Source organism: Mesitornis unicolor, unplaced genomic scaffold, assembly GCF_000695765.1.
Source record: "Mesitornis unicolor isolate BGI_N332 unplaced genomic scaffold, ASM69576v1 scaffold11462, whole genome shotgun sequence".
In the NCBI taxonomy this organism is placed as follows: domain Eukaryota; kingdom Metazoa; phylum Chordata; class Aves; order Mesitornithiformes; family Mesitornithidae; genus Mesitornis; species Mesitornis unicolor.
In genome coordinates this window covers 53,093-67,511 of record NW_010167156.1, presented here as the reverse complement: position 1 = coordinate 67,511, position 14,419 = coordinate 53,093, and the positions used below count along the sequence as shown (strand labels likewise).

At 40.5% G+C, this 14,419-nt stretch overlaps 2 protein-coding genes across 2 annotated transcripts in view; one reads left to right on the top strand and one right to left on the bottom strand.

The window, feature by feature from the left end:
• Positions 1-5: 5 nt before the first annotated feature.
• SBSPON (somatomedin B and thrombospondin, type 1 domain containing) lies at positions 6-10,249 on the top strand (the record flags this gene model as incomplete). The annotated part of the gene is made up of 5 exons (XM_010178594.1): positions 6-135; positions 7,602-7,796; positions 8,374-8,464; positions 9,285-9,461; positions 10,132-10,249. Coding segments are annotated over 5 exons (711 nt in total), but the record flags the coding sequence as incomplete, so codon positions are not given.
• A 1,817-nt stretch (positions 10,250-12,066) lies between these two features.
• Positions 12,067-14,419, bottom strand: part of TERF1 (telomeric repeat binding factor (NIMA-interacting) 1) — a 20,452-nt gene continuing 18,099 nt past the window's right edge. The window contains exon 10 of the mRNA XM_010178593.1: positions 12,067-12,225. Within this exon, the coding sequence (XP_010176895.1) occupies positions 12,067-12,225 (159 nt within the window). The remainder of the gene's footprint in view (positions 12,226-14,419) is intronic.

The following is a 14,419-nucleotide window of genomic DNA, read 5'->3' as shown; positions in this document are numbered from 1 at the left end:
AATGCTGCGAGGGCCGGGACGCCGCCTGTGTCGGCGAAGGATGGAGGGAGGGAGGGGGCTACGGGACCTGCTACTGCGACGGAGGGTGCCGGCGAGCCGGGGACTGCTGCCACGACCACGGCCAGGCTTGCCCGGGTAGGTGCGTCCACCCCCCCGCCCTGTCAGCCAGACTCTGAGGGGGTCCGCATCCCGCAACGAGCCCTCCGAGAGGGGCGTGGGTGGGGGGCGGGCTAAGCGGGGACCCCCTGGGCACCCCCGTCCCTTTCTCCAGGTGTAGTTCGCTGGTTACTTGTCGATGCTTTGTGGGCTGGGAGTTTTCCTGAGGTTTGGAGATGGAGGGTGCAATTTCAGCTGCGAGGGGGTCTCTGCGAGGCCAACTTCCTTGCAGTATCAGCAGGCTCTGGATGAGGGCATGAGCCTAGAGTAGGGCTGTGTGAGGGTAGCAGCAGGCACAGGAGTGGGAAGAGAAACTTTCCCCGCCCTAGGCATTGGCAAGGGTTCTGGATCAGCTGTAGTACAGTGCCTAGGGTTTGCCAGTCTGAAGTTGTTTTCTCTCTAAAATGTGATGTTACTTACTTTTCACTCATGCTCATCCCAGATACACGTCTGTTACTGCGAGGATGTAGGATTATAGAGACAACAGGGATATTAATTTAGCACCGTCTGTGTGTCTAAGCTGATCCCTCCCATCTTGCCAAACAAATAGCAATGAAATAATTGGAGAAAATCCCAGGTTGAGGTTTTGTCCTCATTTTTCGGGACAGGAATCGGCAAGGATCCACTGTGAAGGCAAAGACTTCAAACTGAGTGTAGGGGAATGAGTGAGATGGTCCTCTGCCCAGCTGCCGCTAAGGCCTGGCTCCCAGAGGAGCAAGCAGAGGCAAGGAGAGGAAAGTGGCCCAGTTCTACCAAACTGGACCCAGCAGCCTTGTAGGTATTTACACTCCCTCTTTCCGTGGCATTTCTACCTTTCGTGGTCTTCACGATTTGTCCTCCCTCCCTCTCTCTGCGATGCAGGGACACTGCCCTCGCTTTCCAGGTGAAGCACCAGGGCTCTGGCAGTCACACGTCCCTTCCCAGCTGGCTGGACACACTCCAGCCCACAGCCAGAAGGTCATGAGTCTCTGCTGTGCAGTCCAACTAATTAGGGTGTATTTAGCAGGCTCAGCGCTGTGCTGACATAGCTACATAGCTTTGGGACCCAAGCTGACTTGCGCCTGCCTGGTTTGGGCAGAGGGACTATGACGGTCAGACAGCGTAGACTCATCCTGGGTGAGGTAAAGCTGCAGAGAAAGAATCAGCAGAGCAGAGCTCTGACCCCAGGTCTCTACAGAAAACACGGTCAGTTCTCTGACCACTAAACCATCTGCTTTCTAGAGTAACATACGAGGGAAAAAACCCTAAAAATTCTGGTTTTTCGTATATTGATCCTTTGTTCAGGAAAATCAGTTGGAAGAGAACACTGGAACAGGTTGCCCAGGGAAGTTGTGGATGCTCCCTCCCTGGAAGTGTTCAAGGCCAGGTTGGACAAGACTTTGGGCAACCTGGTCTGGTGGGAGATGTCCCCGCCCATGGCAGGGGGGTTGGACTGGATGATCTTTAAGGTCCCTTCCAACCCAAATCATGCTGTGATTCTGGGATTCTATAACTGACGAGATGCTTGCTTGTCATATACTCATTGCATATTGCGTCTTTTTGGTAAACTAAATGATATTTAATATTCAAGTATAGCAGGAGAGAGCTTATAAAGATGCATAGTGTTATCATCAAAACAGCTGTAATCTGATAAAAATTTCTGTGCTCTTTGAAAAGAAGCTCCAACTTGTGCTTGAAAAGTTGTAGTTTAGACACTTTTCTCACCGTGACTTCTGGCATCTGACGATGCCTTACTGTGAATTGGGATGTTATCTTTTGTCTCAAGCTCAGTAGTGGTTGTCTCAAAAGGCATGATGTGCTGTCTCTGTCTGGTAGACAGCCAGCCTGTGTGCACAGTGGGTGCCCTAGATCCAGGCAGGGAGATGGAGTCTCAGGGAAGTCTCTCACCAGAGCTGGAATTTGTCAGTCTCTGGTGGCCCAGTTAGAGGAGCTAAACCCTGTTTATGTTTTCTGTATCACCCATTTCTGGGTGGTTTGACTCTGCAGCGCCTCGCTACCCTGTTGTGTGAGCACCAAAGCTACCACAAGCAAAGAGAGCACGACACTTTGCATGGGCGTAGCATGGGAGGACAGGGCTTTGGCAGCCTGGTGGGGTGCTCCTAGTACTCGTACATCCCAGAACTACAAAACTGATCACAAATAGTCGTTCTTGTGGCAAATGATCATATATACTTTCTTTTGCAAGCAGCCAGTAAGTTCTTTTGTATAAACAGAAATTCAAAATAGTTCCAGTGGGAGTTTGTATCAACTTGAACAAGTATGGCCAGAGATTTTAAAGTCATTTTTGTTTCTGTTGAATGTTGAGGTCTCACCACTGAGTGTTTCTAAACTCTGTCCATGTGTTAAATGACACCAAGGATGTTTATTGGCATAATTCACTCCAAAGTGCTGTTTTGAGTGTAGAATTCAGATCATTTAAAACTGAAATGTGGAGAAAGGTGACCAGTGGTTCTTATGCTACAGCTTGTTTGTCAGCCTGTTGGCCACTCGTGATTTCAGCACCAGCTTAAATGACATTTTATCCTACTAATAAAATATTTAACTGGACAAAGTATCTGGGAAAGTGTAAAGTGCCTACAACCTCTAGTATATGTAAACAATAAATGTGTATGGAAAAGTACAAAATGATCCAAAATAATATAAACCACTGAAAGGAGGGGTGCTCTGAAGCTGCCAATGTCATGGTTAAATCCTGTAGTGCCTAATAATCATAGTATGTCTGGTACTTTATATGTCTCAGGAGAAGTCCATAGGCTGCTGAACTTAACTCTAGGGGTTTTTAAATGTATTTACAGATCTTTTAAAACAGATTTCCTTATAGTTCTAACAATGAAGAAAGGATATTTTTATACATAAAGGGTATTTTAAATAGAATGTACTGTATGATGAGAAAGCCTGAAAAAGTAATGATCTCATCATTTGAATGGAAGTGGTTGTTCTGAGAAAATCCACAGACCCTTATACATATGCTTTGCAGTGATTCAGTGAAGATACGGTAATCCTCTTTTTTTTCCAGAGAGAGGAAAAAATTAAATAGAGTGTGACTCAGGAAAAAATCCATTATTCACAGTGGTGTAAATGGGGACACATGGAAGTCCTGACCACTGAAGCTGTGTTTCATAGGATAGTAATGTATTTTTTCTGTGTATTTTTGAACATTCAAATGTCTTACTAGCTTCCACATTTTGGTAGGTACCTGAGCACAAATCCTGCCTTTCAGGTTCTTTTGACTTGCATCCTTTACATTATTTCAATAAATATTCATTTACCATCATTGTGTTAACTAAGCTGGACCAATAGTAGCATAGAGAGAGACCATAAAGATGTAGCTATGGGCCCCTGATATTTCTTCTTGTATTTCAAAAGATGGCACTGTTCCTTTTCTGGCTCTGGGACCCATTCTCTGTCATGTTGAGGAATTTGTCATCTTGCCAATGAGGCACAGAACTGATGCACTGTCCCTTAATAATTCTGGGTACTGACTGCAAAAGCGATGTTGCTATCCCACTGGCTGAATTCCATTCTAGCAACCTAATATTCTTATTATTCCACATGACTAAGGCGATTCATACTTCTTGTTCTAAGTCTTGATGACCATAAAATTGCCATGTATTGCTGAAGATGACCAGTATTTAACTGTCAGCTTGGTTTAATTCTAGTAAGATGTGAAGTCATCGGTTTATTTGTTATGCAGCTACCCCTTTGGGAGTTTTCTGTGTGGAAAATGCAATGTTAGACCTAGTGTTACCTGCATATCAAAGTGATAATGTGGGATTAAAATTATGTGGAAATTCTTACTTCTGTAGGTCATTTACACAGCCAACTTGGAAGACAGTCAACAGATAAGGAAACTGGGGTAGATGACACTTACTGTCCTTTGGGTACTTTAGGTAGAATTAAGATGTGTAATGAAGCATCAAAGTCTATGCTTGTACTATTAAGTAAAGTTGGGCCAAGGACAGTTTTTTGGCCCTGCGGCCAGATGACAAGGAGCATGATGTCCATACTATATTTAGTGCTTGTCCTGGCTATCCCATGGTGGGGTCTAAGACATTTTTACCATAATTGGTTTTCATATTTCTAGTTCAAAATGCTTGAAGCACACATCTGAGGGTTGTGCTGCACCATGTTAGAGTGGTTCCTTTGCAGCCACAGAGTGTGGCAGTGCCTTGGGGTACCAGATGTGTCTGAGGGTAGTGCCTGGTGGTGCACAGTGTCACCGATCCACATGTGACAAAAGGAGCCAGGCCTGCTGCTGTCTTTTCCATGCTACTTTCCAGTGCTGTTCTACAAATCACATCCAGGAGCTGCCTGGGTGTTTATCAGTTAGCAGAAGAAAATGCCAGAGAATGCTTAATGGTTAAGCAGGATGGACAACCAGTGGCCCAATGTGCAAGACTAATTTGGTCCCATCGCTTTTCTGCAACACTGATACAAGTACATAACTAGTGGTTAAGCTGTAAAATTTCTTGAGGATTTAAACTGTAATCAGGAAACAGAAAAAATAAAGATCAAAACCATGTGACATTGCATTACAAGCTAATGGGAAACAGCACTCATGGGAAAGGAAAAAGCTTCATTTAACTAGATAATGAGAGGCACAACCAAAACAAATTTAAGATATCCCAGCCATTGATTATAACTAATATTTTGTACCATTCTCTAAGTATCATGTTGAAGCCTTGTCTTTATAAAGGAGCGGAAAAGCAAAGTAAAATGTGATTCATGCTACATGGAAAATTTAAGCCTATTTGCAATGTGCAATGAAAACAAGTCTTTGACAAACAGGGGAGTTTATCAATAAGAAACCCTAATGTTAACATAGGAACATTTAGTTTTTTATAAGACACTGTGTGCCAGTGTTTTAATTACATGATGTTAATGATAACTTTATTGAAAAAGCAAGCCCATCAGAGGACAAAAAAGCAGCTGCTGATACTAGAGGAAGCGGCATGGACTCATACGCAGTGCTGCAGTGTTTTGACTGCGTGTCTCATTCATGGCTAAGGAAAGCTGCAGACCTGGCCATTCCCTGCTTGCCCAGCAGCACACCGTGCACCCACAGGAACCTGCTGTCGCTGGTGCCCAGGCAGAGGACATTCCCTCTGGGGACACACACTGACAAGAGGGGAAGCAGCTCAGAGAAATGTGGCTGCCTAACCTGGAGCACCTACAAGGTGGCCTCCAGGTAAAAAGGCTTCTGGGAATAGACCACCAATCAACTTAAATGATCCCGTAGGTCAGGCTGAGGACTACTCGTGGGGAACTGACTGCTTATCCTCAGAGGATTCTTCCTCTTGATGGGTGCCCATGTGTGCCCTTTCACTACTCTGCCTTACTGAGGCTGTGTAGAGTTGAAGTTTCTCATTGGAGGGGTTATCAGTAAGCACCTGACAGTGAAATTGGAAATAGAAAAACCTCTTAACACCAATGTAGCGTTAAGAAGCAGGTGTTCTTTATTTGGCGTCAGGTGTGAGGGACATTATTTATTCCATCCTAGCTTGCATGAGTATGGATACTTTTCTTAGCATATTTATACACAAAAGTTTCAAGATTTCACTATCAAAGATACAATGATTGGTTGCAATTTAAATATAATTAGAATGCATTTAAATATTGCTCAATCAACTGCTCTTGCGTACAAGTGGTCTTTCGGTGGTCTCTGGTGGTCCCTGGTGGATCTGAAGAGGCACTCTTAATGTTCTTGCCATGAACTCTGACTCCTTTTCCCAAAATGGTCCTTCCTTGTATTGTTCTTGTTTTATAACTTTATTTATTAATTCCTTGGTTTCCATTATCAACCAGTGTCTCCTAGTCTATCTGCAGTCCTTCAAAATGTCCTAGAATGTATCAATATGCCAGGATGTACCGGCTCCAATTACAAAGTTGGCTCCAATTTTAAAGAACGCATGTCCTTGAGTGCATGCTTGCTTGAGGCCCCTCGTAACAGACCCAGAGAAGATCCTCATCCAGCCCCTCAGGGGTCTGCACTCAGTACAGTTTTGAAGAGCTGCAATATTAATTTTGACTGGTAAAAATGAAATTGTTAGGCCAGAGAGTTTTAAAAATCTGTGGCTTGGTGTTTCTGGAGATGAGGCTCAGTTCAGTTTCATGGAAACGTGTGAAACAGTTGTGGGGTTTTTACCATTGTATACTGTGTTAATGGACAAGTAAAGCGAAGACTTGTGTGTTATGTAGCTTCTTATTCAGGAATAATGTGTTTATCAGCCATTTCCGTCTTCTGGGAATCAGGCTGCAACCCCCTTTTTTCCAGAATAGATTATTTGCATCCACCTGGAAGATATCTGGCATATTACCCCTGCTTACTTTGGCAAGGTTGAGACTGAGCTACTGCTTTGCCAGAATAGAAGTGGAAAATCCAGAAGAAAGGAGAGGCATAGATTGGAAAAAATCCTTATTATGCTTAGTATAAATGAGAACTACAAGGAGCATGCCATCATTAGTAGATGCACTGCAGAGAATAAAACAAGGAAATGACTAGTGCATAACAGATATGATAGATCTGAACATTTCTGAATTTCAAGACAAATCTGAAACTAACAGATGCTTAGTCCATCATTTATGTCTCTCGTGTGAAAAGTGACAAACCTGACAAGGGTTCATTCTCTACGTGATGTGATGATTTTAGGTTTCTTTTTCCTAAAGAATCTGCATGTTCTTTAATCAAAGAAGTGTCAAAGGCCATAGGTGGGATAAAGGTTTCAGCAGTTGCCAGAGAAATACCACAGAATATAAATCAGTTAGTCTTTCTTTCTTTCTTTCTTTCTTTCTTTCTTTCTCTTTCTTTCTCTCTTTCTTTCTTTCTTCATCTGTGACCTTCAATGAACTCACCTAATATATGTGAATTTAACAGATGAAGACATGACTTCTTTGTACCTTTGCTTGTTAGGCTGGGTTTTGGATCACCAAAAATGTCTTTGCAGCAAGGACTGTGGAGCAGGACACCACATCTTACAACAGGGCAACAAAGCTGTGGCAGTGGAACTTATTTCAGTTTGAGGAAAAGGGGTTAGAAATGAATAGGAAGTGAATCAAGAAGGCTGAAAGTCTTGCTGAATTCTGCTACTTTATGTTCCAGCCTTTAAACAAAATCTGGTGGTGTAGGAACTGCCAAGGTAGGTCAGACTGCACAAGACCATCCATAAGCTGGTCTCCCAGAAGAGGGTACAGAAGAACGACAGCTGTAGTGAAGGGTTTCCATGAGGAACTTTTTCTTTCTGGACAAGGTATGGAATGGGGAGCCAAGCACTGCAGGCATGTTTGAATGTTTAAAGGGTTTACAACCCTATAAATAAAAGTACATAAGAAAGAAAAAAACAAAATAAACCAAACCAACCAGACAGTCGTCTTACTCAAGCTTTTGAGAGCAATTAGGATGAAACAGATGTCATGACTACTAGTAATGTTTTAATACTGCTTTGCAGCAATTCCCTGTGTTGTGGGGGAGTGGAGTCACTGGAGTGGCTGTGCAGAACAATGTCAACCTGGGCTGCGGATACGTAGGCGCTATGTACAACAGGAGCCTAAAAATGGTGGGGAACCTTGTCCTGCTCTAGAGGAGAAGGCTGGCTGCCTTGAATACCTGACCTACCAGGGAGAGGACTGCGGCCACGAACACGGTATTTTTGCTTTGCTTTATCCATACATTTTGCCCATCAGGGTCTTCATAAATTTTACTGATGTCAACACATCTATCTGCAGCTAGTGGTTTAAAAATACAATTTTAAACCTTCCTTTCTATTGTCACATTGCTCTTTATTTTATTCTTACACTTATTTTCCTACTCAGGTTTTTCTTAATTTCTGTTAAGTAAACAACTCAGCTGCATGCATTCCTTCAGCTTCTTGATTTAAGGCCAGTAAGTAATCAGTAAGTAAGTATCAAATTATCTCTGCACAAAGTCAGAACACAAATTCAGTACAAAACAGGAAACAGAGCTCCTTCTAGGATTCCAGCACATTGTATTTCCTCACGGACCTGACTGCAGTCATATCTAGATGTATTTCTTCCAAACAAGGAGAGCTTAGCTGTAAGGATGGAGTTGAAGTCTAATGTTGCAAACTTTTTATCACTTTTTCAATGAAGTCAGTCAGCATCACCATCCATGAGCTCCTTATTCATTCACCCACTGTTACAGTAATTGAAATATGACTCAACTGTGTCTTGCTGCCTTACCGTAACTGTTTTCTTCCTCAGTTCCTGCTTTCATAACTACCTCTGAATACGGTAAAGAAAGAAAACGACGAGCAGTATCTTCTCTCTGGCCTTCAGACAAAGAAGCACCTGGGTAATCTATTTATCATATGCATGTAGGTCATCTTGTTCAATAGAACATAGCTGGCTACAGAGAAAAATGTAATTAAATTTGCAATAATTAAACAATAAGCTATAGCTTGTACTGTTTTTCTCTCCTGCAGTTCATTTGTGTGTTCTAGGTGTTGTTTTTTATTACTTGCTAATTGTCCCAAATTAGACACTGAGGTCACAGCACATCTGAGGATAGCTGCTTTTGAAAGCAAACAGTAAACAATGCTAAACCAAAGTTGGATGTATCCAAGTCTGAGAAATCAGACGTAGGTTGCTGAACAAAAAAATGGGCTGAATGTGATTGGCCTCAAGAGAATGTTTTTTAAAATTAATTTACACAAACACTAAAAAATGTTGTTTGGTTACCAGTAGAGATGGTTATGAAGTTTAAATTAGGCTATTACTGGGTCTTTACAGCTCATAATACTTTGCCCTATGCTGATTTCCTCAGAACAATAAAGCCCATCAGTATTCTTAAAGCCTCTTTTCCATTTTCTCTTAGCAGCATAGCAGAAAAAATACGGGTTGCTGAAATTGGCTTTTCAACATAATTTAAGAATACAGAACACAATCAGGAAGTGGAATTACACATAAAGCACTGGACTGGGGCATGGAATGAGAAATAGTTTGTGTAACGCTTTTAAGAGTCCATTAATTAGGTTAGAGTCAGAAACAGACTTGTTGGCCATGATGATGTCTAACTCGCACTTCACAAATACCACCTGTAAGTACATTTAAAATGTATACCTAGCTTGTGCTTTACCTATCATAATTAATTTAATACTTTTCCTTCTGAGCAGATACTGTGTGGAATTTAAAACAGAATCCCTTTCACACCACTGTGCTCTGGAGAATCGGCCATATGCTCGATGGATGCAGTACATACGAGAAGGCCATACTGTGTGTGTAGCTTGCCAGCCTCCAGCGATGAATAGTGACACACATCGTTGTTCTGGAGATGGACACAATGCAGATGGGTAAAGAAAGTCATTTTTCTGCAGCAAAACCCAGTACAAAAGTTAAGATTTCTCAGGGTTTCATTTAAAGCTTCATTTATTATACCTAAAAAATGAAACAGTTCATATCACTTGTAGATTTACCCTTTCAGTTCTCACAGAAATTGCTTTTAAAACCTAGCTAAAATTGAGAAATAATTTGAATGAGTTCAGTGATCTGAATGCTTTATTTACTATTGTGAAGGGATGATGCAACTTTTGCAGTGCAAGAGGTCTATTTTGCTACAGGCACTTTTACTTAAAAACAGTACTTCCTGCCATATTCCAAATCCGATTTCAGGTTTAACAGTGGTAGATCAGTACTCCTCTCAAACCTATACACCTGGTTTCTAGAACAGTAATTTAGAAAGTAGTAGTTTAATATTTGGAACAGGTTTCTATTTGATCTATACATTTATTAATATGCATGCTACTTAATACCTGTACAACCAGCTTCTCAATCCACCATCCTGTATACCATGCTTAGGAATATAGTACCTGTTCCAGAAAGCATTTTAAGAGCTAGATGAGCTAATTAAAGTCTCACATTATTAAGCAAATGTAATCTTCTGACATGTTATACAACACAACCTAGTACTATGAAATAGACAGTATTCTGTGGTTTAATTCCTCATTTATTGTTGCATTTCAGAGGCAAAATCTTACACTGGGAAGCAGTTGGCAACTCTCAGTGCCAAGGAACCTGGAAGAAGATTCGGCAGCTGGAACACTGTTCATGTCCCCTTGTGCATAGCTTTATTTTTACATAAAAATGTTTAAAGAACCTTTAAAACAGGAAAAAAACCCCAATAAGATTAAGAAAATTAACACCAGTGCCAAGAAACCTACATCTTCCTGCTGTATTTTCTGGAGCCTAAACAAACTTCAAACGAGTCAGAACTTTGGAAGAAGCATTTTGGGAAACTCTCTGCCTTCATATGCTAAGACTGGTCTTTGTATTATAACACTGGAAGCATGTTTCCACGTTTCTTTTTTGTAATTAAAGAGCTAATGTTTCTGACTGTAGTGGCTGCTTTTCCTAAAGTTCTCGTTCTTTACTGGCCAGTCCTGTTTACAGGCACTGCTCCTACTCAGTAGTGAGCTAGCCAAACATTTCCAAGTCTGAGAATAGTTACTGTCGTCATTAAATACCAAGGGTACATAAAAATGAAAGTTTGGCTAAAACCAGGTTTCAGTTTAGATGAAGGAACAAAGGATCTAGACAGTTGTTTATAACTACAAGTGGATAAATGCTTTTTCTCTACGTTGAGGTTTTCATGTTCAGCCACCTTCATAAAAACATAAGACTAGTCAGTGTTGTTAAGGAAGTATTCTTGCTCAGAACTTCATGCCACTGATACACAGCGCGAATGTTACAGCAGCTGAACCTAAAAAAGACTTCGTGACTAAAGCTTTGGCTTTTTTAAAAAAAATATTCATAGTTAAAACTGCTCATGTACAACGATTAACATTAAAACCTGCAATAGTAGAGCACTGGCAAGACTGCTATGCAGGTAGCTCAAATCCATGTTTTGTTACTTATTACTTATCTTGAATTATTGTTACAGCATTAAAGAGGCTGCATACTGCACTTTCTCACTTGTCAGATACCTGCTATGGCTTTTTTTTGAATCATAGGCTTACAGCTGCTCTAGCATTCTTTGCTGAAGGACAAAGCCTGTATTTTATCCTGAAATTCACAATGTTTGCTAAGAAGAAATTATGCCATAAGGTTAAGAAAATTTACTGTTAAGACATGCAGCATCTCTGTGGTAGTAGTCTAAAGACTACTGCTTGCCGCTGTTTCTAGTGACTGCAAGAAGAAACCATAGCATGTGGTGGCAAGAATGAGGAAGGTAATCTGGCTGAGGTCCTGTCCACAGTAAGAGTGTGAAACAAACCTTTGTAACTGCACTTTTAGCATTTTATCTTAATGGAAGCAGGCCTCCAAAACAGAAAGCAGAGAAGTTATCTTAATACTTTCTGAATGTTTCAGCCTTCAAGAATTTCTCTCTTCCTTTGTAGTCAGGAAACATGTCTCAGAGAGGTCTGGGCAGATGCATTTCCCTGTAAGGTTCTTGTAAAATAAAAACCTTATCTAAGGACAAAGTTACAGCGAACATCTGAATTGAAGAGACTTCATTTTTAAAAGAATGCTGTGATATGTTATTTCAAGTTACTAGATTTGCACTAGTGTGACAGTGGAATGTATGAGTTTTCTAAGGTTGTGGAACTCTTCTTCCATACAAACTGAATCAAGAAAGACAGCACAGTACCATTGCACATCTGTTACAGCCTCTCATGAGCAGGACATTTACAGTGACCAACTGACACCTGCTGTGTGTAGATAAAAGGCCAGGCTTTACATCTAAGTCATCATTACCCAAGCAAGTGAGCTTACATGGATATTTTATACCTATTGCTATTCTGTTTTATGTTTTAGGACAGCAACACTGCTGGACACTCCAAGGCTAAAATAAGTTACTCTGAAAAGCTAGACTACGTCCTTATGTAGGGAAGGGTCAAGAGTCGATTCCTCTAGTCCAAATCAGCCTTAAGGGTCAAGAGTCAATTCCTCTAGTCCAAATCAGCCTTGTTTGATCTTGCACAGTGTTCTCCAGCGGTCTTTTAACATGACATTAGTTCGATTGTTGAAGTCACCATGGACCAAAATTTTAGCCCAATTACCCACTCCAAACTCCTTGACTCCTGATTTCAGTTCCAAGTCTTCTTTACAAGTCCATCGCTAGGGGAAGAACAGAGAAAATAACCAGATACGTGAACAGAGAAAGGTGTAAATACAAGAGCTAAGCTTATAGCAAATGTAAATGCAAGCTATTATACAGCTTTCTAGTTATTATACAGTAGAGATGTCTGAGGGTCAGTAGGGTCATTCTGATTTCTTTTGAGCACCATAACTTGACACTAAATACAACAACAAAGGTTACCAACTCAAGTGTTAGAACACAGCAGATATCACCTGGAACAAGAACCACATGCTATGAAGTTTACAAGTTACAAGAAAAGAAAAAATGCATTGGGCAAAGTTTTGCTTCATTCAAAACATACTCTCCAAAATTGTTCTTTATTACCTAATGGAGCCAAGACAAGCCTTGACTGATGCTAGAATGCATCATAAAAGAGAAAACATTTCATGACACAATCTAGTGACTGAGAATCAAGACAACAATGACCAACCACAAGGAATTTCAGTGGGCTTAGGAAAAAAATCTCAATATTTAAAATGCTGATAGAAGCAAAATGATACATATTGCATTTGAAAGTGAGATCAGCAATATCCTCAGGTAACAGCTATACATTTGTTTCTGGCCATTTGTTGAGCCCACTTAAGTCTCACTGTTATGACTTACAAGGTTTTTAATCTTTAAGGGATGACATTTCTCTCGTAAAATGAAAGAAAACTACTTGCAGCTATACATCTGTAAGCAATCCCTTCCAATGAAGATCTGCAGTGTACTAGTTCATTAGTTGCGTCTTGATACAAGTATCTTCATATAAACAATTTTAAGAAAGCACACAGAGTGAAAGAAAAACGAATTTAACACTAGAATACTTCATTTTTAAAAACTTAAAGTGTGAGGGAGAATTGAGTATCAACTTTTGTTTCTTGTAGCTGTATAGAAATAGGCATATATATAAAACAAAAGTTTACAGATCCTATATATCCTATCATGTCTATTTTTAACCACTGTATTTTTAATATAAGTGTACTACATAGTCATTTTTTAATTCTGAAATGGCAATTAACAACTTTAATACTATTTTAAAACAACTTATTCTGCTAGAACTTGATTCTCTGCAAATGTCTTCAGATCCTTGGTTGCTTAATACACAACTAATCACACTGATGTATGATCAGTACACCTCCTTAGGCAAATTGAACTGTGTGTCATTTATGCAAATACAGGACAGGATCCCCAGTTGAAACAACTGTGTAGGAAAAATGTTTCCAAAAAGAATCAATTTCTATTTTAAATTACAGTTTGATATCATGTTCTTTCTAAATTTATTCCCCAAGATCTGAAGTGTAAAGACTTACAGAAAAAAAAATGTTAGTGAGATTGAGATGTACAGAAAGTTGCATTGTGTAGTTCCATTTAATTTAACTGTGTTCATTTCTTGCACTGGAGATGTCCTGCTGCTCCTAATGGTCTCATGGACCACAGTAAGTTATGAAAGTAGACAAATGCTCAATTTTAACTTGTCTTGTGCTGGCACTTCTGTAAGCATCAGCAGATTCCATATTAAAAATAATTTGTTATTGTACTTTTACAAAGTGTGCATGTCATGAGCAAATGACTGCTGAAAATCCAACAAAGGTCTCTTGTTTCTGCATTTAACCATTGCCTGCACTTCACTTGTTTTGGAGTTACTCTGAAATAGCAAAAAAGTCAGCATTTCTGTTCATAAGAGCACTATGAAATTTACACAGGCAAGTGATCAAAAGCACTGCAATTACTTACTCATGTTTAGAGTGTGAAAGCCAAATAGTTAATGTCATAGGCCTTAGTCAGTCTCAGTAGTTAGGAAGCATTCACAGCTAATGGCCTTGCTGGTTGGCATGATTTAATTAACAAAGTAACCTATTTGTAAAAGGAAGCCCTGTCTAGAGCCTCCTTGTCTAATGAACTTCACTGGCTGCTGTTACATACCATATGCTACTTATCTGACACAGTTTTGGTGAAAAATGTGTTGTAAGTGTTATAGGAACTCTGTAGCTGCCCCAGCTGGGCAAAGTTAATATCAGCTGAGGCTGTCGCTCTGCTGCTTCCTGTCCTCTCCTATAGCCATAGCAACAAGCCCCTTCTGCTCTGACCTGATCTAAATTGTAATTTGGGTTATTTCATGACAGCATCTGGTGCCATGACCGGGATTCACATCCTGCTTCACTTGGGAGGACCATGGGCTGCTCCCTGCTG